The sequence below is a fragment of the Vulpes lagopus genome, chromosome 20 (assembly GCF_018345385.1).
Source record: "Vulpes lagopus strain Blue_001 chromosome 20, ASM1834538v1, whole genome shotgun sequence".
NCBI lineage: Eukaryota > Metazoa > Chordata > Mammalia > Carnivora > Canidae > Vulpes > Vulpes lagopus.
In genome coordinates this window covers 3,416,575-3,440,034 of record NC_054843.1, presented here as the reverse complement: position 1 = coordinate 3,440,034, position 23,460 = coordinate 3,416,575, and the positions used below count along the sequence as shown (strand labels likewise).

The 23,460-nt window shown below is 55.8% G+C and overlaps 1 protein-coding gene across 1 annotated transcript in view; it reads left to right on the top strand.

The window, feature by feature from the left end:
- The window catches only part of UMODL1 (uromodulin like 1), a 61,405-nt gene extending 38,858 nt beyond the window's left edge, over window positions 1-22,547 (top strand). Inside the window, 10 exon segments of the mRNA XM_041735114.1 lie at window positions 602-815; window positions 2,902-2,999; window positions 3,001-3,040; window positions 4,438-4,760; window positions 9,914-10,059; window positions 10,568-10,804; window positions 11,044-11,203; window positions 12,666-12,750; window positions 19,985-20,187; window positions 22,185-22,547. Coding sequence (XP_041591048.1) covers window positions 602-815; window positions 2,902-2,999; window positions 3,001-3,040; window positions 4,438-4,760; window positions 9,914-10,059; window positions 10,568-10,804; window positions 11,044-11,203; window positions 12,666-12,750; window positions 19,985-20,166 — 1,485 coding nt within the window. The 3' untranslated portion in view covers window positions 20,167-20,187; window positions 22,185-22,547.
- The last annotated feature ends 913 nt before the right edge of the window (window positions 22,548-23,460 follow it).

The window sequence follows — 23,460 nt, the reverse complement described above, 5'->3', positions numbered from 1 at the left end:
AGATTTCCTGGGAGGCCAGACCCCGGAAGCACACGTTCCCATAGAAGTCTAGTGCTGTATGGACCGCTTAGAGCCACTACCCGGTGGCGTTTTGGCTGTGAGGTGCCAGGATGGCCTGCGAGGAAGGATTCCCTCCAAGGTGGTAGAGGGAAAAGCGAGGCAGGAGCTGCGTGTCCTGGTGGGAAGGCTTGCAGGGAAGCGGTTTTGGGGAAGGCGGGAAGAAAGGCAGGGGAGCTGGTCTGCAGCATCAGTAGGGGGAATGTTCTAGAAAATGCACAGTGAGAGAGAGATGACCCCCCCCCATGTCCACCCATCCAGCCCCCACCCTCCACAGCTCTGCGCCGAGAGCAGTAGGTTCTAAATGCCATCACGTGCGCCCCCTTGGGTGACGTGTCCCCTCACCCCCAGGCAGGGCCCTTGCATGTCACCCACACCGGCCCGCAGACGTGCTCTGGGGGAACAGGGCTCTTCTTGGGACTTGGGGTTGGGACACGGCACACGGGACCTTGGCCTTTTTGCCGCTGGCCCGAATCCCAGGAGGTGCCCCCTTGGTCGGATACCCCGCTTCCTCTCATTCTTTTCACGTGCCATCTCTCCAAAGGTGCGGGGTTCCTTGCCAGCTGCCATGCTTCGGCTCCTGGACTCCGGTGGGGTCCAGGTGGAGGTGACCCGCATCACCAATGGCAGCGTCGTGGTGGAGTTTAACCTGCTGATCACCGCAGACGTGGGTGTCCGCGAGGTGTCTGCCGCGTTCCTCGTGGCCTTTCAGAACGCGTCTCTGCTGGAGGTGGTGGGAGAGGACACCGTCATCCAGGGTAGGTGGAGGCCGGGTTCCCCCCGCCCCCGGAGGCTCACTGTGTCTGCAAGAGAGGTGGGGAGACCCCAGCTTCTGCCCTTGTTTGGAAGACGTCACTCCATGTGTCTCCTCCTAGGGGCTCCCAGGCAGGAGGTCAACATGGGGAACAGATAGGACCCTCATCTTTTTTTATTTTTTTTATCATTATTTTTTAAATTTAATTTATTTATTTTTCTTTTTTTTTTTAAAAGATTTTATTTATTTATTTGAAAGAGAGAGAGAGATATAACATGAGAGAGAACACAAGCAGGGGCAGAGGCAGAGGGAGAAGCAGACTCCTCGCTGAGCAGGGAGCCCGATGTGGGACTCGATCCCAGGACCCTGGGATCATGACCTGAGCCGAAGGCAGACGCTTCACCGACTGAGCCCCCCGCCCGGTGCCCCATCTCTCTTATTGCTACTGTGTTGGTTTCTGAAGGTTTAGGGGCCGGAACCATCCTGGTGTGAAGCTGCGCAGATGCCCAGAGATGCTGCTCCCTTTCCGGGGACCGCGTCCCGCCCTGGGCCTCCTCTGCCACCCACGTAACCGGGCCGGGGGTGCACCTGCCCCTCTCTGCAGCCCACGCTTCCTCCCAAGCATGGTTTCCAAGGAGATCCTGGTAAAAATAATTGAAAAGACAAGCAGGGAGAAAAAGCCATTTAGATTCTTCTTTCAAGTCCCATTTGTCATCGCGAGCTGTCGTAACCAAATACCACGGACGGGGCGGCTTCAACAACACGACTGCACGTTCTCACAGTTCTGGAGGCTGGACGGCCCAGATCCAGGGGCCCGCTGGTTCGTTTTCTGGGGCGGACCCTCTCCCTGCCGTGTGGACAGAGCTTCCAAGGCCTTTCTTTCCCCGTGTGTGTGCCGAGCTCTGGCGCCACTTCTTATAAGGACGCCAACCCTCTTGGGTGACAGTCCCACCTTTATGGGCTCCATTAGCCTTAATTACCTCCTAAACGCCCCCTCTGCAGACACAGTCCCACGAGGGGTTGGGGCTTCAACGTATCTATTTTGGGGGCACATTTCGGTTCACAGCGTGTGTCGTACTTGAAAATAAATGATGAAAAAATTTCATGTATGACGTCACTCAGAGGCCATACAAGCATCTTTCCGGTTTTTGGAAAGAGGAGGGTTTTCTAACTTGAAAATTGAAGGCAAAGGAGCCCCCAGAGGCAAAGGCTGAAGTATTTGACTCTATAAAAGTGTAAGCTTTTTATATTAAACAAAATAAAGGCACCCTGCTGAAGAAGGCAACACCCCAAAACATAGTTTCAATCATCTTTTAAAAAAAGGTTTTATTTATTTATTTGAGAGGGAGAGAGCAAGAGAGAGCGAGTACAAGCGGGGGGAGCGGCAGGCAGAGGCAGAGGGAGAAGCAGGCTTCTCACTGAGCGGGGAGCCCGATGCCGGACTCGATCCCAGGACCCCTGGGATCATGACCGGAGCCAAAGGCAGACGCCCGACCGATGGAGCCACCCCCAGGCGTCCCGCCATCCGTGTTTGAAAGGACCAGGGGGACATGTCACCGAGCAAACTGTGCTATGCGGGAGGCGGCCTTAGGTGTGGACATGCTCTCTGCTCAGATGGCCTGATTTTTACCCATTTCCTGCAGTAAACCCTCTTCCTGTGAGTTAGAGTGACTGGGTGCAGAGACCAAGGCAGGCAAGTGCGCCGAGGGCCTTCTACGGGGACAGGCTTGTGGGGTGCATGGGCCTGAGGCCAAGGGCCGGGGCTGGGGTACTGTTGGCGCCCCGATGAGCTGCTCCCCCCCAGCCCCCCCAGGATCAGGAGCCCTCCCCCCACCAGCAGCCCCTGCAGACGTCCGGACACCGGCTCTTGCCCCCATCCCAGCCGAGAAGCAGGTGCCGCCTGTCCCCTCAACTCCCCAGAACTGGCCAGCTTTGTCGTCCCTCCGGATTCAACTCCGCGGCCTGAGACGCACACCTGCCCCCCACCCCACAAGGCCGTGTGAACAGCCGGCGTGGGAGCGCCTCTCGCCCGCAGCCCTCGGGGGCCCGGTGACCGTGACCGTGTCCGTCTTGTTTCCGATGTCGCACAGATTACGACGAGTGTGAGAGCCAGGAGCACGACTGCGAGCCGGGCGCGTCCTGCCGCAACACTCTGGGCTCCTTCACCTGCAGCTGCGTGGGCGGCACGCCCCCACGTCCCTCTGGAATATTCTGGAAGACCCTGTGAAGGTGAGATTTCCCTAATCCCTTCTCTGAGATACCGTCAGGTCATCTGTTCTTTTAAGGACGTCCGTTCACAAAGTCCTTCTTTTCCAAACGGGGTCAGCATATTTTTATGTCCTGGATGCTTTTTCCTACGTGTGTGTGCATGTGCGTGCGTGTCTGTGCACACGTACGTGCCCCTTCACACTGTGCCATGCATCTCCAGCCTCCTGGGGGCACCTCGCGTCTCCAAGTGCCCCCGATGAGAGACTATGCACGTAAGGTCTGCGTCCTCTCAGATTCTAGAAGTGACCTCCGGAGCCTGCAGCCCATGTGATAAGCAGCACGCGGGAGATGTTTCTGCTCGGCCCCTCCTTCCACCCCATACTTTAACCATTAAATGGGGCCTCAGTGGATTCAGCGTTGGCCCTGAGGTGACCCCTGCCATGCAAGGATCTGTGGTCAGGTGGAGCGAGACGGACACTTATGCAAGTAAACACTTGTCACCGGGAGTATGGAGTGTGTTCTTGCTTGCAGTAGAAGCAGGAGGCTCAGAGGGGCTAGGCTTGCAGCCCCAAGAGCGGGGTCAGGGAGGGCTTCCTGGAAGAGGTGGTCTTAAAGGCCCGCTAGGACAGCACTGGGCAGAGGGGGCTCCAGTGGAGCAGGGTGCCCCGGGTCGGTGCAGCAGTGAGCACAGAGCTCCTGACGGGCGCACGGTGCCGGCGCAGTTGCCCGGCTGAAATGTGGAGGGGGCGGGAGCGAGCGGGGGAGGCCAGTGGAGAAGGCGGTGAGCGCCACGAGCGGGGGTTCACTGCATCTTGGGAGCTAGGTGAGGGGTCGGAGCCGAGGGCGAGCCCCACCCTGACAGAAGAGAAGACGGGTGCTGGGGTGGCAGGTGATGGAGCCGGGCCCAGGGAGCGGGCTGACACGTTTCCTGGGTCGGGTTGGCGCAGACGAGGCCTGGAGCCCTGGGGGGACCCTGGATGTCTCTGCGGAGCCTCCGTGTCCCTGTGGAGGTTGAGGCCATGCTTTGGGGGAAGCGGGAAGCGGGGGGAGGAGCTGGGGACTCAGGATGCTGAGACTAAACACCCACCTTAGAGCAGCCCACCTTAGAGATTACGGGGGTGTCACAGCCAGCCCTCGGGCTCAGCCCGTACCTAGCGTCAGCCCGGGAGAGTCTGGGGGGTGGGGGGCAGAGGGCACCATGGTCCCCTGGCCCACGGGAGCCCCCGGCCCACCAGGCCAGGCCCCGCCATTGAGCAGGAACGTGCAACAGGTGCGTGTGTGTGATCGTGGCCAGAATGTGCAGCCCGGGTGTGTGGGAACTCAGCCCCTGCCCCCTGCACGCGGGCTCGCAGGCCAGGCTCAGGGGACCCTCCCGAAACACAGACCCAGTCTTGGTTTCATCTCCTTGTGCCTTGCAGGTGACCCTCCTGGCCACGCGGCCCAGGCTCCCGGGGCCCCTGGGGGCCTCCCCACCCCTGCAGGAACCAGGGCTGCCTCGGTGCCAGCGGCCAGCCAGGGGCCCCAGGACCCGCCCCCGCGGCTGAGCCTGACCGAGGCGGTCAGGGTGCTCTGTGAGATCGAGAAGGTGGCCATCGCCATCCAGAGGCGCTTCCTGCGGCAGGAGTCCATCCCCGAGTCTTCCCTGTACCTGGGACACCCCTCCTGCAACGTGAGCTACCACAACAGCACCCACGTTCTCCTGGTGGCCGGGTGGAGCGAGTGCGGAACCGTCGTGCAAAGTGTAAGGGCTGGGGGGCCAGGCGCGGGAGGCACACAGGGAGGGAGGGGTGGGGTGCGGAGGGGGACCGGGGAAGACTGCACCCCAGGGTCTCCGACTTGAAGTGGGGGACCCAAGAAAGGGGGACACGTTAGGGCAGGTTCTCACCAGGGACCAGACTGCGTCCTAGATTCAGGAGGGAGTTTCAGGCTCTGCCCTGCGGGATCCTGTGCAAAAGGCCTGGGGTCGGCCTCGGGGTTTAAAGATACTTCTAGGGATTCTAAAGCAAAGGCAGGATGGGCGGCGGCTAGCGAGGAAACAGGCAGGAGAGCTCAGTGTGTGACCGTGAGCGTCCAGACGTGCACACGTGTGAGAACATGCATGCGTGTAGGTGAGTGTGTGTGATTGTAGACGTGTGTGACTGCGTGAGTGTGCACACATTTGTGCACGCTGGGCAAGGGGCTGGTGTGATCACAGGGACCCAGCCAGAGGGACTGAGGTCCGCTTCACTGCAGAGTCAGTTGACAGGGTGACAGGCGACACAGACGGGAGCCCGGCCCATGGGAGCTCCTCTGGGGGCAGCACCCCTGCACCCCGGGTGCCGGGCTGACCGGCTCCAGGCCCTGGTTCTTCCCGGGTTGGCTCTGGGTCACAGTTAAGGCTCCTGTGTTGCTGTCGCCTCCCTCCTCCCCACACTGAGCAGCCTCGAGGCCACCAGCATCCTCCATGAGGCCCCCTCACTGGCCACGGGAGGACAGGGTGGCCCCCTGAGAAATGTGCTACCCTGGGACAGGACCTGTGGACACTGACACAGTCCCTAGATGCTTGCGGGGAGGCCTGTGTGTGCAGCCAGGGGACATGTGGCAGAGGCTGAGTGAGGGGGGCGGAGAGCAGGGGGTGGTGGGCGGGAGTGACCAGGTGGAAGGTGCTAGAAGGAGCAGTTCTGGGAGGCAGGGCAGCTGGGCCCTGGGTTGAGGGTGTACATGGAAGGGTCTGGTGGTGGCCGTGCCCCAGGAGATGGTCTCAGCCAGGGGGCTGCGTGGCAGTGGAGATGGGGAGGTTGTCCTCAGTCGGGAGGTTGGTCCACATGGCAGGGGCCCAGGGGCCTGGACTTCTGCCCCTAAGAACCTCCTGAGGGCAATCCGAGGCCTTGTTTCCCAGAACGGGGTGGGGAAGGGTGGCCCCATGGGGCCGCGGGCTGGGTGCCCTACTTGCATGGTGATGGTTAGGTCCCTGTGTCTAGGTTTCAGTGGGACCTGGCGGTCAAGGGGGCAAGGTTGCCCTGCCTGCAAGGACCAGCCCTAAGGCCTCTGTGACTCTGCCTTTCCAGGGGCCCTCAGGGGTACAAGGGGGGCAAAGGCCTCGTACTCAGAGGCTTCTGATTGGGGCCCAGTCCATGCACCACAGTGGAGACACGTGGGCTCCGGGCACGGGCTGGGCTCAGTCAATAGGTGATGCTGGGGCCACAGGCACAGGGAGGCAAGATCAGGGGTTGAGAGGAGCAGAGCTGGATGGGCGCCCCGAGCAGGAGGCCTGGACGTGGACAGTGGGCCCACGCGGGGAGCAGCCCCGCCGAGAGGAGGCAGGGGCTCCAAAGGCTGGCGAGGGACTCGGTGGGAGGCTTCTGGGGAAGAGTCTCCTGCCGGAGGAGAGATGGGACGTGGGGGCAAAGATGGCCCTCAGGTGCAGGTGTGCTGGGGGCCAGGCGCTGGCGCTGCAGGGTCAGGTGCAAGAGGACGTGGGGGGGCAGGCCGCTGCGGGGTCTGCGCGTGCACGTGGGCGTGCGGGGGACCATGGCCGAGCAGTGCACTTGCACAGTCAGCCTGCTTGCCTCTCTCGAGTGTGACTCCAGCCTCCTCGGGGGCTGTGGGTGGGAGGAGCCACCAGGATGTCCCCAGGGACCCAGAGCCTTCATCAGCCCCCCTCCCACCGTCCAACCAGCACAGCTTAAACATGACCCTGGGGGCTTGCTTCTCTTTCTTAAGGATTCCTCGGGCTCCCTGGAGGCGGGCCGCACTGAGGGGGTGGGGGGGTTGGGGGGGGTGGTAGCAGCTTCTCAGCAGCCTGCGGTTCTGAGCCCCAGGGCCCGCGGGCCCTGGGCTGGAGGGTGGGCCCGGGCAGAGCTGCCCCCGAGGGTCTCAGGTCCAAGGTAGCAGCCTGCAGGCTTGCAGAAGCGAACTGAACGATGCAGGAGATGATGTGGGCAGCTGTTCGGGGGGAGCCTCGTACGGGTGGGGGGGCCCCGGGGGCCAGCCGGCGCACTGGCTCGCTGCCTTTGTTTCCCTGAGCCACACACACACCTGGTACAGCTGTCACGTTCAGTAGGGTTCAGAGCCCGTTCAGAGCAGAGGGAAATGCGTCTCTAACGAGCCATCCCAGCCCTGGAATCAACAGTTCTCCATCTTTTTTTTTTTTTTTTTTAGTTTCTTTTTTTAAGGATTTTATTTAGTTATTCATGAGAGACATAGAGAGAGGCAGAGACCCAGGGAGAGGGAGAAGCAGGCTCCATGCAAGGAGCCTGATATAGGACTCGATCCCAGGACCCCAGGATCACGCCCTGAGCCACAGGCAGATGCTCAGCCCCTGAGCCACCCAGGCGTCCTGGAAGTTCTTGATCTTTTTTGACATTTGCCCAAACCTAAGATTTCCCAAGGACTATTTATACAAATACAACGGGATAGATAGAGTTAGCAGGATCTGCTTCCTCCTTTTCTTTCTTTTTTTCCTTTTTTGGTTCAGCACTTTCAATGTTACTGACCCCTTAATGTTTTAGATGTTAAATCTAAGGCTTTAAGGCTCCCCCATAAGTCGGATAGGCCGCATACAGATTGTGCAGAGGATGCTCTAAGAGACCCAAAGTGATGCACACACCCCAGGGGATTCGCCAGCGTACGGACTCATCTTCACAAACACTTCCAAGATTCTTGTGGGGGTGGCAGGGGTCCGTCCAATTTGTCTGAGACACTTTTCAAAGCGATTTTCAAAGGCACCGAATGTGCACCATGGTGAGCATGCGCTCCGGACGGGGGCGGGGGGCATCAGAGACTTGACGCCCTGTCTGTTATGACCCTACGTGTACGGGAGCCTCTGCTCCTCAGCGGGAAGAAGCCACCGGACCCCCAAACATCACGTAGATAAGTATCGCAATGTAGGGAGATGCCCATACAAGCAGACGCAGAGACAGGTGCACGTTCAAAAGTGTTTCAGTGCTTCCATTTTCGGTGAGGAACCTGGGCAGGTGTGTTCCCTAGAAGCTAAAGCATCACCAGTCTCTACTAAGGCAAACGAATTCCAAGAATTAACCGGGTTTTCCAAAATCCAAATTTCACTATGTATATAAAAACCTAGAGACCCCCCCCCCCCCCCCCCGGTCAAATCCAGTAGCTTCCAATATAAGCCAATGACTCTCTGATGTAGTCAACTCACCTGTGCTTACCGGGTCTGTTTCACGGTCATACACCTGCCGTAATTTCTCATAAGCGAGTGGCCAGTAAGGAGTAGGTGTGGGAGCTGGAGAGGCAGAGGAGCATTCAAAACGTCTTCCCCGCGGCGACTCTTCAGTCCAGAACCGTCCAAAAGCAGCCGCTCCCTGTCACGCTCCTGCAAGCGTTGCACCACCTGTGACCCATTCGTGCCAGAACCTGGTTGGCCGCTGGACTCCGCGTCTCTGTCAGACTCGGGGGTGCCATCAGGGCTGCTGTCCAGGTGTCTAGTTTCAGCCATCGCTGCCTGGCAGGCTCACCGCGACCAGGCCCTCCGCTGTGCCGCCGTCGTGGGCGCCACCCTGCTGCCCATCATGTCCTGCTTCGGTGGTTGAGTTTCCGTGGACGCTCCCGATGGGTCCCCATCGGCTTACTTTTCAGCCAGGCCCCCGGCTTCCTCCTCGTCGGTGGTCTGGGTCGTCCGTTTCTCACAGTTTCCCCTGCCTCGTGTCGACTCCCAAGCTGGTTAGGCCGTGACTTCAGCCGAAGAGGTGCCACGCTCGCCACTAGGCGTCCACCAACAATCCGCAGGCGTCCTTGGCTGGCGCTGTGCCCTGTTCTGGTGACAGCGTAGCAGGTGTCCGTAAAGGGGCGCTGGCCTCGGGAAGCCCACCCCCGTGGTGATCAGACTCCAAGCCACGAGCACCGCAAACGAATGAAACTTCAGGCATCTCGTCAAACAGAAGACTTGGTTCGGCTCCAGTATGAGGACGGAGATTTTCACAGAAATATCCGTCTCCTCCTATATGCCCGCCACTGAAGCACATCGCGCACCTGCCCACCTCGGGCTCTCCGTCCCCGTGGTGGGCTCTGGAGAAATTCCAGAACCCTCGTGCGCTTCGGAAGGAGCATCACCCTGCACAGCTGTCTGGGGAGCCTCTCCTGCTAAACGTTCACAGGCGAGCAACCAGTCCTCAATCCCGGTGGACTCTAACGTGGTTTCTGTAGGTCCAAACCGGTCTGCTCTGCCCCTGGGTCTAGGGGGCTTCACTCCATGACAGGGGCAGGCTCAGCATTGTTCCCTGGGGGCTCAGGTGAAGGTCACGATGACCTCTGCTCTCTGGAGGTTGTCCTCTGGGTCCCTGAGCTCCTGCTTTGCCCCCCAAGACGATGGCGCCTGGAGAGAATGCTGGTGGTCTAGTGTAGACTTCAATCAACTGATTTTACCTCGATTTCTTTGTGGGAGGGTCTTGTGCTCTCGTCTCTCGTTTTTTTTTTAATAATAAATTTATTTTTATTGGGGTTCAATTTGCCAACATACAGAATAACACCCAGTGCTCATCCCGTCAAGTGCCCCGCTCAGTGCCCGTCACCCAGTCACCCCACCCCCCACCCTCCTCCCCTTCCACCACCCCTAGTTCGTTTCCCAGTCGTCTCTCGTTTTCAAAAATGTTCTGGGGGATGATTTGGGGAGGAATCGGATCTATTATCTGGGGGGTGTCAGCCGATGATCCAGTTTGTCTCCGGTTCTCTTCCAATGAGGAAAATGGGCAAACAACACAGGCTACATAAACCAGGGGTCAGGACTTCACGCCCTCTTTGGCATTTGATGTTAGGAAAAGCTCATCAGGGTTTTGGTATTTGGGGGACAAGCTTTAGAGAAGAGCCATCCCTCCTGGCCCCGGGCACCCAGAAGCACAGTCCGCACGTGTGCCGAGGGGCCCGGGAGCACGCTGACGCCCTGTTTGTGTCCAGAATGTGACAAATACGGTGGTGAGGACCATGCTGAGGAATGACCTGTCCCCCGAGGGCATCATCCACCACCTGAAGATCCTGAGCCCCATCCACTGTGCCTTCCAGAACGACCTCCTAACGTCGTCGGGCTACACCCCAGAGTGGGGGTGAGTGGAGCCGTCTCTGCCCATCCCTCCCCAGCTCACTCTCCTCTCTCGTGCCTTCACATTGGATTTCTGGAGGGTTCAACCACTCGAGGACCCTTTTGTGAGGCGCACAGTGGCCAGGGCTTGGTTGGTAACTGCCGGCTCCCCTAATTTTTGTCTTTCCTTCCAAAATAGGAGCAACCAAAGAAAGCCAGATATGCACCCCTAGCCAACCACATAGGATGCCCTTGGCTTCCCCATGACGAGGCCTCCATTGGGGCTGCCTGGGGCCGCCCAGTCCCACTGTGAAGCTGACCCCCGCCCCTGCCTGTCCCTGAGTCCCCTCCAAACCCCAGTGGTGGCGCTAACACACCACTCCAGCCAGCTCAGAATAGGTGGACTTTCTTTGCCTCTTCTCCTTCGAGTGGTTTTCCTTTACTTCCATACTTCTTTGGAGTTGCTTCTCGGGGAGGAACGGGCAGGGGGTGGGTCACAGAAGCGCAGCCCCCGAAACCACTCACTCTTGCAGGGTCTACACCATCATCGAGGACCTCCACGGCGCTGGCAATTTTGTCACCGAAATGCAGTTATTTATCGGGGACTCCCCAATACCTCGAAACTACAGCGTGTCTGCCAGCGACGACGTCAAGATTGAAGTGGGGCTCTATAAGCAGAAGAGCAACCTCAAGGTGGTGCTGACCGAGTGCTGGGCGACGCCGTCCAGCAACGCCAGGGACCCGGTCACGTTCGGCTTCATCAACAACAGGTAGGGCTCGCGGGTAGCCCGCTCGGCGGGGCCTTTGGGTTCCCAGACGCCCGGATCTACGGGCTTGGGTTTGCAGAAACGCCCGAGTCTCTGAGGAACGGGAGAGCTGACGGGCCTTGCGTCCCACGGGCAGCAGGTGGACTTGGTGTGTGCAGACAGAGGCGCTGCCGGGAAGCCCACCCGGCCAGGGGACAGGAGGCCGGCTCCCGACTAAGGAGTCACCGTCCCTTCCTTCCCAGCTGCCCCATCCCCAACACGCACACGAACGTGATCGAGAACGGGGATTCCAGCAAGGCCCAGTTCAAGCTGAAAATCTTCTCTTTCATCAACAACTCCATCGTCTATCTGCACTGCAGACTTCGCATTTGCATGGACTCCCCCGGAACCACGTGCAAAATAGTAGGTGTTTCGCTTTTCTGAACGCGTGTCTGGACTCGCGCACCTTATTGCTCTGAGGAGGGTTGCTCCGTTGTCTGAAGCCCAGGGCTTGGGCAGCTCTGGGGGCCTGACTCCTGGAGGAGACACGAGGCCCCACACACCGAGCCCCCGAAAAGGGGCAACGTGAGGTGTGGATGGTGTGGGCCCACGGGGTGGGCGACCCTTGTGGTCGGATGGCTAAGCTGCATCCTGGAGGCCGCGCCGTCTGCTGGCTGTCGCATCGCATCCCATCCCTGGCCGCGACGCTGCGGTGCTCCTCCAGGTGCTTTAATGCATATTCAGGTGTAAAAACATCACTTGAATTTCGTGTTATTTTTAGCAACATTGATGGAACGCTCCTGAATCCCACCACTGTGATATTTAATAAGACGGGGTCCCCCCGCCCATGTTCATCCTTCGTGTTGGGATCTTGAATAATTTTACATTCTCATTTCCTGAGACCTTTGAATGTGAGATATGCTTTGCAGTCTAGGGTTTGAAAGCTGTTCTTCATACCAGACAGGTGCGTGAGCTGTCACGCGCTGTCTGCGCCGAGGACGGTGTGCAGAGCTCTGCTGGCCTCGGGCCCAGCTCCTGCGTGTTTGTCGCTCCTCTGCGCTGCTCACAGACCTGTGGGCTCCCTGGGTGACCCGCCCCCGGCACCCCCAGAACGTGCATAGGAGATGAACTGATTTTGTTGATGGCACTTTTTCTCACACAGTAGATCTTCCAGAAAGAAAAAAAAAAGGATTGAGAGGAACACAGCCTCCCCTCCACCCCCCTGCCCGATGACTGGAAGCTAAGGGTGCACATGCGCCTGCACCTGTTCCAAAAGCCCCTCAGAAATACAGAGTGTTTGTAGCCCCAACCACTTCGGCAAGGAGCTGCCAATTCCCGGATTCTTTATAATATGGCTTTATAGATTCCTCTCCAGGTTCTCTTAGGGCCGGTGTTGTTTTGGTGTCCTGTGGCTGCAAGGACCACAGGGCACCCGAGATAGCAGGCCCACATCCTCTGAGGGGCTGACGGCTGGACGTCCAAGCTCAGGGCGCGGGCAGGGCCGGCTCCCCCTGGGGCTGTGCAGGAGACGCATCCAGGCTCTGTCCTTGGCCTGTAGACACGGCTCCTCTCCGTGTCTTCACTGCTCTCCCCTGTGCCTGTCTGTGTCCAACGTCCCCTTTTCATAAGGACACAGTCACGTAGGATGCACCTGAGTGACCTCACCTTGCCTTCATCCACAAAGACCCTGTCTGTAGATAAGGTCCCATCCACAGGTCCTGGGGGCTAGGGCGTCAACATCTCTTAGGGGGAATAATGCAGCTGGTGGCAGGTACATAGCGAGCAGTTCCCACCTCGTCCCCAAGCCTTCATCGTCCCCACTTCCCGGCTCTGATTAGTTTCCATCCAACTCATCTGAACGTTTCTTTCATTCCGAAAACAACAGAATTGCGATGGCATCCGGTCCCCCAGGAGCGGTGAAGCATCTGCGACACACCAGACGTCCTGGGGACCCCTCATTCGGTCTGAAGGTGAGTTGGTGACTTGGATTAGTCAGCTAAGGAACAGATGCCGCTGGTTCCGTCTCCCCAGTGCGTGAACCAGGGTGCTGCTACCAGGAACCGGGGGACCCGGGACGGTCCTGCAGCCTCGCCACAGGGGACGCAGCAGCTGGCGAGCGTGGAGACCCCTGATTCCAGCCTGCAGTCAAATCCTTCTGGTGCAGAGTGGGGCTGCCCCCCACCCCACCCGGCAGGCCTGGGGGTAGGAGCTCTGCCGTCCCAACGCTGCAGAAGAGAAGGCTGGGGCTTCGGGAAGTCAGCACACGCTTAGTTAGATAAAGCAGTATGTTGGGCTGTGTCACCGAGACCAGTCAAGCTTCCTGACCTGGAATAAATATACCACGTGGGTTGGTTGCTGGGAGGGAGGAACTCAGGCTACGCCAGGGCGGAGTCCGTGTAGGCACACGTGTGTGCATGCGTGTGTTTGTGTGTGCACACATGAGAATGCTGTTTATTTTGGGCTTGGCTAAACTAGAAGATGCAAAAAAAAAAAAAAAAAAAAAGAAAGAAAAAGAAAGAGAAAAAAGGCATGGCTTCCTCCATGGTATAATATTCCACCAGCTGCTTACATTCCATGTGATTTCAAAGGCCGCCGTCACTTCTCCAGAAAAACATTTTATTCCTTTTGAGATCGATTTTATTGTTATTGTTGTTGTTGTTTTTAAATTGGTTGGGGGAAATTGTGTGATTTGGGTATTAAGACAGAAACCTCGGGGCACCTGGGTGGCTCATGGGTTGAGCATCTGACTCGTGGTCTCGGCTCGGGTCATGATCTCGGGATCAGGAGATCGAGCCCCACGTCGGGCTCCGCACTGCTCGGAGAGTCTGCTGGAGGTTCCCTCTGCCCCTCCCCACCCTTGCGTGCACTCACGCTCTCTCTCCCTCTCTCTCTAAAATAAATAAATTAAAAAAAAGACAGAGGGATCCCTGGGTGGCACAGTGGTTTAGCGCCAGCCTTTGGCCCAGGGCGCGATCCTGGAGACCCGGGATCGAATCCCACGTCGGGCTCCCTGCATGGAGCCTGCTTCTCCCTCTGCCTGTGTCTCTGCCTCTCTCTCTCTGTCTCTCTGTGTGACTATCATAAATAAATAAAAAAATTTAAAAAAACTTAAAAAAAAAAGACATCACTAGCTGTCCCCCAGGAGCTGTTCTCTTCCCCTTCATAGTCATAGAATCCCCAGTGTTTTGCTGGCACGTGGCTCCTGGGAATAAGAACTGTGATTTCCAGCTGACCTGGCAGCTACATGTGGCCATAGGAGTAAGTTCTGGCCAATGAGATGCAAATGGGAGGTCAAGTGACAGCTCCCGAAGGGGTGCCCATCATGTGTCCCTCTCTTCTTGATCATGTCCCTTCTGGCTGCCTGGTAGGGGGGCGCGGGGGGTGTGGCCAGCTGCCTGGTGGACCCTGCGGGCCTTGAGGACAGGAGCTGGAGGGAGTCCCATTCCCAAGGACACCGCAGAGCAAGTGTGCCAGGCCAGGCTTGGCCTCTGACCTCTGAGTTTTGTGCCAGAAAGAAAGAAACTTCCACGTTTCTTGGTCACTGCTATTTTGGCTTTTTCTCCTTCTGTAGCTACACGTAATCCTAGTTAGTTTTCCTTTTTTGTTGTTTTTTCCCCCAACTTTGAGGGCCCTCCTGGCCTCTCTGTATCTTCCTGCACAAGAACTTTGGGGTTTTGGTTGTGGGGTGTGAGCCAGGGTCCGAGTGCTGATCAGGGCTTGGGAAGGAAGCTGAGGGGGCAGGAGGAGGAGGGAGGGCCTCCTGCCCCGTGATCCTCAACTGCTGGTTCTCATCCAATGTGCTTGTGAAGTTTAAAAGGTTTGGGGGGTGCACCCCAGCTGGGCTCCAGGCTCCGGTGTCTGCACTGGTCATCAGGCAGTTGCAGGACCCACCCAAGGACCACATACTTCTACTTTTTTCACTTTCTCAGATTGCTTAGGAGAACTGGCTGACCAGGGGCCCTAATATGCATTTTCATTTATAGAAATAGAACTTATGTTTATTTATGGATATTCCAGGTAATGTCAAAACTACTGGAGTGGAAAAAGCACTAGGCTTTGAGCTGGGGGCCTGAATTTGAATATAGACTCTCATGCTTCTAGTTGCATGGTCTTGGGAAAATTGCTGAGTCTTCTGGATTCAATCTGTCCTTCCATCTTTCCTCTATCCATCCACCCATCCACCCATCCACCCATCCACCCATCCATTCACTTATTTATCTATTCATCCACACACTTCCATCCACCCATGCATCATTCCTCCATCCACCCATCCATTCATCTATCCATCCATCCATCTATTCACCCATCCATCTATCCATCCATCTATCCAGTTACCCTTCCACCAACCCATCCATCATTCATCCATCCATCCATCCATCCATCCATCCATTCATCTATCCACCTACCCTTCCACCCACCCATGCATCATTCCTCTATCCACCCATCCATTCATCTATCTATCCATCCATCCATTCACTCATCCATCATTTCTCCATCCACCCATCCAATCATTTATCTATCTTACCCATCCATTCACTCATCCAGCATTCCTTTATCCATCCATCCATCTATCCGCTTACCCTTCCACCAACCCATCCATCATTCCTCTATCCATCCATCCATCCATTCATCTATCCACCTACCCTTCCACCCACCCAAGCATCATTCCTCTATCCACCCATCCATTCATCTATCTATCCATCCATCCATTCACTCATCCATCATTCCTCCATCCACCCATCCAATTATTTATCTATCTTACCCATCCATTCACTCATCCAGCATTCCTTTATCCATCCATCCATCTATCCGCTTACCCTTCCACCAACCCATCCATCATTCCTCTATCCATCCATCCATCCATTCATCTATCCACCTACCCTTCCACCCACCCAAGCATCATTCCTCTATCCACCCATCCATTCATCTATCTATCCATCCATCCATTCACTCATCCATCATTCCTCCATCCACTCATCCAATTATTTATCTATCTTACCCATCCATTCACCCATCCAGCATTCCTTTATCCATCCATCCATCTATCCATCCATCCATTCATCTATCCATCCATCTATCCACTTACCCTTCCACCAACCCATCCATTATTCCTCTATCCATCCACCCATCCATTCATCTATATATCCATCCATCCATCACTCATCCATCATTCCTTCATCCATCCATCCACTGATGCAGCATTCATCCATCCATCCATCCATCCACTGATGCAGCATTCATCCATCCATCCATTCATCCATCCATCCACTCAGCTTCCATCCATCTCTCCATTCACCCACCCACTCATTCATTATTTCATCTGTCTACATGGTAGACATACATCTCTACTAAGTGTCCAGCACTCTCCTTTATCTCTGCAACATGGGTGACTACATTGTGCCTCATTTCCTTCATCTACAAAATGGGAACAATAATAACTTCTAGTTCATACAGTGCCTTGTCCATAGAAATTACTGAATAAGAGTTAGTTGTCATCATTTGAAATCAGTAGAACACACACTAACAACCATTCCAGACAACACCAAGTGTAATAAGGGTATAAATTGTCGGGCTCAAAACCAAGGATTATTATTATTCATTTTGTTCATCATTCTTTCTCAGGGTTTTCTTAGCTTTTCTTTGCTCCATGACTGTGCCACACGGATATGCAGAAAAAGCATTTAGAAACATGGCATCTCCCAGTTGGGGGAAACTTGACGTTTTGATTGTGTACGTGAACAGAAATATTGCTGGAGAGTGCAGGGGTGAGATAGACTGGCAGACACATCCTTCAGGATTGCCCCCTCCTATCCTGTGCCCACACTCTGTTCCCGTGTTCACCCACGCCCTGCCCCCCATGTGTGTCCATGCTCTGCCCCTGCAATATGCACCCACAGTCTTCCCCCTCAATGCACACCCACACTCTGGCTCTGCAATCACCATCACTTCCACTGTTGGGAAGAATGAGAGTATTTGAAGATTTCAGGGAACGTGGCCAAGCTCACAGGACAGGTGAGGCCTCTCAGAGCGGTTCCTGGCTTCTCCTAGACCCCTTGCCTTCCTTTCCTGGGGCTTCCTTCTCTACCCCGCTCCCCCACCCCCACCCCACCCCCGCACTCCAGCCCTCACACCACCTGTGTTAGTTTTCTGGGGCTGTTGCTCCAGGAAACTAAGTGCACAGACTGAGGAGGTGCTTAAAACGGGAGAAAATATTCTCTCACCGTTCGGGAAGCCAGAAATTCGAAAGCAACGTGTCAGCCGGGCTGATTCCCACCAGGGCAGTGAAGGAGAATCATTCCAGGCTCTCCCAGCTTCTGGCATTTGCTGCTCTGGCTCCCCTTGCCTTGTGGGATCTCGTCACCGGATCTCTGCCTCTGTCCTCACATGGCGTCCCTGTCCTCTGTGTCTTCAAAACGGCCGTCTTCTTCTAAGGGCGTGGGCCTTAGAAGGCCCCCAAATGATTGGATGGGCGTGGGCCCCAACTGGATCAGGGGCTTCTCCTGCTGAGTGTGACCGCATCTGAACCTGCACCGACTCTATTACATCTGCAGTGACCCTGGCTCCAAATAACATCACATGCTGTGGTACTAGGGGCTGGGACCCCAACACATCTCTATGGAGGACACACACAGCACCGCATGTTGCACGTCGTGCTATATATATATATATATATATTTAAAGATTTCGTTTATCTATTCATGAGAGACACAGATGGGGCAGAGACACAGGCAGAGGGAGAAGCAGGCCCCATGCAGGGAGTCTGATGTGGGACTTGATTCCGGGACTCCAGGATCACGATCTGAGCTGAAGGCAGATGCTTAACCGCTGAGCCACCCCGGCGTCCCGCACGTCGTGCAATATTAAGGGAGAATCCATTTGGGCATCGTCCCTGAATGTGTGCTGCCAACATATCTTATATCAGCATCACAATTTCTGATTTAATTTTTGGAACTCTTCCATGGCCATTTGCTTCGCTAGATGACTCGTGACTTCTCACGCACTAGAGTTTCTTCGTACCGAGAGGAAGGGAACGTTTAGGTGATGTCTGCCAGAGGCTCACACGTCTCAGCAGGAAGGGTCTGGAGCCGTCATTGAGGCCACTCTGAAGTGAGGAGACGGGGGTCCCCAGTTGGCTGAGCTGGAATGCAGACCTTTGGAAGGGGCTGTTTTCCCTGGGGTCGTACCTGTACTAGAAGATTCTCTGTCACATCCCTCACAGGGCATGTGTCTCCTTTACCAAAGCTCTGACAGCTCAGTGTCTTTGCAAAATGACTGATTGTGTGAGCTACGCCCAGTGACCATGGCGACCGTCCTGCACATGGGTGCAGGCTGCTTGAGCTATCCAGGGTGGACGACCAGTTTTTTTTTTTTTTTTTATTAAAAGACAGGCAGGTGGTCCAACTGTGTGACCCTCATGGAGCTCACGCCACATGACTGGTCTCACCTGGACGGGTGGTCACCTCCCCGCTCCCCGATGGTGAGGGTCATGCTGCAGGACGCACTCACTCCCCATTCCTAGCTATCTCACGTGGACTCAGGTGACCATCCTGGGCCACAGAACCAGTGGACAGTGCAGGCTTGTGGACCCCACCTGGCGCCGCTCTGGGTCAGGGGGTCAGTTAGGAGCATTTGGCAGCAGGTAACAGAAACACAGCGGGGCAGGGCAGCAACCAAACCAGCTCATTTGTCCCCGGAGCTGGCAGTATGGGGCTGGCACTGGACTCCACTGTGGACCCTATGTCCCCGGGGTGGTCCACCCTGCTTGTCCTAGCAAGATGGCCTGCACCTGAGCCCCGGGAGGAGGGCAGCGGCCCGATTATTGCACCCCCACCCCCCAGAGGCTGGGTCTAGGGACCAGCCATGCCAACGTTGGTGGGGAACCAGGCTGCCCAGAGTCTGGATGACTTGGGAGGGTTAGCTGCTCGAGCAGCTGTCCCCAGGGCCTTCCTCCCTCTGGAGGAGGGGATGACCAGTGTTCCAGGCAGCCAGGGGGGAGGGGTGGTGGTGGTGGTGTTCCTAGTGCTGTTGTCGGACCACTTTGCCGACTGTGCACACCTGTGCCATGCCCTGGGAGACCTGGTGCAGCGTCTACTTGGAGCAAGTATGCTCCCCGTCACCCGGGCGGACACGATGTAGGAGGATGGATGGAGGTGAGCGTGATGCTGGGGTGGCTCTGGCACCTGCTGCAGACGCCCTGTCAGGGCTCACAGCCACTCGCACTGTGCTTCAGGACGCCCGACTTCCTCACAGGGGGGTGGGTCTCTCTCCTTGGTGGCGGGGGGCGGGGGGGGAGGGCCTGCTTCCTTCTCTGGCCCTTCGGTTTTCATCTGCCATGAAACCAGGGGAAATTCACACACCAAACAGGGAACCAATCAACAACCCAAGGGGCCCTTCACACACTCACCACGACGTACAACCACCACCTCTCCCCGGTTATAAAACGTTTTCATTGCCCCCAAAGGCGGCTCTGCACCAGTTGGGGGTCCCTCCCGGCCCCCTTCCCTCAGAACCTGACACCAGTGTGCTTTCTGCCTATGGTTTTGCCCATTCTGGATAGTTCTACAAGCAGGGTCATACTGCGTGTGGTCCTTTGAGACCGGGCCCTCTCGCTGGGCCGGATGTTCTGGAGGTTCCTCCGTGCTGTAGCACGCATCAGGACTCTGCTCCTTTTCGAGGCCCGACGACATTCCGCTGTGTGGACGGAACACAACTTGCCCATCTGAGCATCCTTTGGTGGACACTTGGGCTGTTGGGATACTATGAACGTGGGCGTCTGGGTGTTCGAGTCCCAATTTCCAGCTTGTTTGGGTCTGTGCTTTCCTGGATGGTCGCTGGGCCTCTGGGTCTGGGGAAGGCCTCGTGGCCACGTGCAGAGCCCAGCCGAGGCTCCGGTGGCCCCTGCTGCTCCCACACGGCCTACCCCCTGGCTAGTGATAATCTAGAACGTGGGGCAGGCTGATGCGCTGCTCTCTCGGGGTCGGGACACCCGCTCGGTCACCTTTGGGAACCCACATGTACTCCAGGCCCATCAGATACAGATAATAATGTCACAAGGCAGTGGACACCGGTGGACAGCTTGGTCCCCTTCTGTCCTAAGACCTCCGCTCCACCTGCACCGGCAAGGTCGGAGTGCTGGGGTCACAGGAGACGCGTCCCTCCTGGTTCGGGTGGGCCTCCCACCTGTGCCCGTCTCGTTCCCTGCAGGTGAGCATCCAGGTGCCCAGGCAGGCCTGGCGGCCGGTTACCTCGTCCTCATCGCGGTGGCCGTCTTTGCCTCGGTGGCAGGGGCAGCTGCGCTTGTCATCGTGCAGTACCAGAGAATGACGGGCAAATACGACTTCAGAGCCCGCCCGGATGACTTCAGCTACCAGGTGTTCTCTGAGTAGGAGGTCGCAGCTGGCACGAAGGTGGGTGAGGAACAAGAAGCCTCCGGTGCGCGCGTCCTACCCTTGCTGCTGGTGGAGACCTGACAGTGTGTCCTGGTGGCTTTGGGAGAGGGTAGGTGGGGGCTGTCAGGTTTGACGTCCGTCAGTGGGAAGCCACAGGAGCAGTCGCAGGAGGGGAAATGGACCATCCGTCATTAGGGACGATGAGGTGACTCATCCACTGTGCACGGGTTAACTCACCCGCTGAGCATGAACTAACTCCTCTGCTGCATATGAGTTAACTCATCCACTGGGCACGGGTTAACTCATCCAGGTTCCCCACAACCGTGTGGGGTTGTGTTATTACCACTTCTTCAGATGAGGACCTGGGGCAGGGAGGTGAAGGGGTGCCCTGGAACGCAGCTAGGAAGGGCCAGAGCTGGGATTCAGGTCTGGCGTCCGTTGTCCTAGCTGCTGAGCCACAGTGCCTTAGCCTGGACGCGACCGGCTGGCCCTCCCTAGACCAGCGTGCGCCTGACCGGCAGGCATTTAGAACGAGGCTCCCGGGCTCTTCCTTCACTGGAGACCCGGAGAAGTTGCATGTTAGCAATGATGTAAGAAACCCACAATTCTCTCGGTGGGGCACGGGCACCCAGCAGTGTGGGCAGCAGCTCCTGGGTCAGAAGTGAGGCCCCTCCTGGGACCCTGAAGCCCCTGGGGAGGCAGGTGCTGTTCCCACTGCTCAGGGTTCTCTGCCAGCCTGAGGGCCCCAGACAGGTGGGGGACTGGCAGTAAGTTCCCGTTCAACTTAACACTAACTATAAATAAGACTCCTGAGCGTGGTGCCTTCTGGTCTCTGGTTTGGGGCCCATGAGGTCTGAGTCATGGAGGCCTTCCTATTTACCGACCTGTTGCATCCTATTGCCCGGGAGGGGACACTGTCCAGTAGACAGGCCTCCGTCTCAGGGTCTTCCCCTAGCCAAGGCTGCCTTCCCCACATTCAGCTCTTTATTTTCTTGAGATAACAGAGCTTCGAAACAACCCAGCAAAGTGTGGTCGATAAGTCCCATCCTTAAATCAGGAAATGGGGCCCAGAGAGCTCAAGGGAATCCTCCGAGTCACACAGCAGAGGCCAGATCAGCACACTTGTCCACAAGGCGATGTCCTTTTCCCTGTGACTTCTCATTTTTAGAGAAGCTCCAGGAGCTGGTTCTGCAGACACCGGGGGTCCATGCCTTTGCTTTGTCTCAGCCCCCTTGGCTCCCGGGACACCTGATAGCTTAGGTGCGCATTCCCTGGGTTCTTAGAACTGTCACAGTTCAGATGGGAAAGACTAGACGAGGGCCAGCACTGAAGGCCAGTCACCGCCCTAGACAGAGTTACAAGGAGGAATTTAGTGAATTTTACTTAATACTTGCAACATGAACCCCAACGATGATGATGTCAGTGCATGTCCTGCTAACTTTCTGAGGAAATCTGGTATGTTGGTGCCAAGGTCACCCTGAGTGTCCTCCCTCCTGAAAATGAAAACACTGGGGGGGAAATTGGCCTCTCGTCTTTTTCATCTTCTCCAGTGGCTTCCGTTTCCAAAGTGAAAAACATCTGCAACTGGTTCTCAAGTTCCTGCAAAAATCTGTTCTTTGGCAAACACCACACCATCCCCACCAGGGTGGCACTTGGCTCAGCCCTGCTGCCCTGCAAGCACCGTGTCTCGGTGTGTTCTCTGCGGATAGTACAAAGGCCAAGGCCCCCAGGGTGTGGTCACCTGGCTCAGGTGTCTGAGCCAGACACACCTGTATGCTGGTGGGAAGCTAGAGCTTCATTCATTGGAGACCGGGCCTCAGCCACCGTGGTTCCTATTCCTCTGTGCCTCCTGGGAGCCCTTTTGTTTGGGCCCAGTCTCTCTCTGTCCAGGAAGCATAGAAGTCCTGTCCTTGGGGTGATGGGACCCCTTCACTACCCACGCTCTGGGAGTATTCCTGCATGAACCTCTCCTTTCCTGCACACTGACCCTGGTGACCTCCTCCTTCTCCATGCAGGTAGCTGTGATTCCAACTCAGTTCTTAATTCATCGAGCATTGACGGAAGCCTGCTCTGTCCCACATCCAGAGCTTGGATGAGTCCCAGAGGTGAAAACACAGCCTCTGACTGACCCAGGAGACCCGTCATCTGTATAGGTCCCAGATAAGCAGTGCCCTCCAGGAGGCTGAGCGGAGCTGTTGGAGAGGGAGGCAGGGTGAGGGGGATGCCCAGACATGGGGATATTCAAACCAAGCATGAATGCAGCTCTGCCATCACGCATATCACTCCCACAGGCCCCCAGTTCCCAGACTCTTTTTTACCATCCTGACTGGTCCAAGTGGCCCTTTTTGGTTTTGCTCACCATTGACATCTGTCACCTATTACCCATCCATCCATCCACCATCCATCCATCCATCCATCCATCCATCATCCATCCATCCCATCCAACTGTCCACTCATCCATCCATCCATCCATCATCCATCCATTCCATCCAACTGTCCACTCATCCATCCATCCATCCTTCACCTTTCTATTCATCCATACATTTACAGACCTACCCATCCATCCACCTTTCCATCCACTCATCCAACACTGTTAAATATTTAATATTTCACATTTCTAAGTATATTTGACTCTATCCTTGAAGTTCTTTTAATAATAGATCCATCATAAATATGTTGCTAATATTATTTCTAGCGGGTATATATGCTCTTTACCTTTTCTCCTGCATTACCAGGATATCATTTTTACACAACAGTGACTCAAAAGACACTCTATTAATATGAAAAAAGTAGAAACAACATATATATATATATACTCATTATTTTAATATTTTTCCAAGCATTTTCACACCCATTTAAAAATATAATTTTACCCCAGGGAAGGTACTATTTACCCATTACACAATGGGAAACCAGAGAAGAAATAGGTGAGTCACTTACATAAGGTCACAAAATGAATTAAAGAGGAATCGGGTGTAGAATCTAAACTTCTATTTTAAAATGTTTTCCATGACACCCTACTGACAAGTAGTGCTTTTTACTTTATTTAAAGTAAGTTGAATTGTATGTGATAGCAAAATGCCTGAAAGTATAGTGTTTTTCCTTGACGAACTTAGAATTGGAATGCGGTCATAGCTTTTAATTAATGAGATTAATTTTGTTGAATGTAACTAACTGCCATGAATACAGGACAGTTGGAGAATGTGACTATTTTGATTTAGCGGATATTCTCAGAGTCAGTAAAGAATTACAATATGTAACGTGTGTGGCTAAACTGGTTTTGGGCAAGTA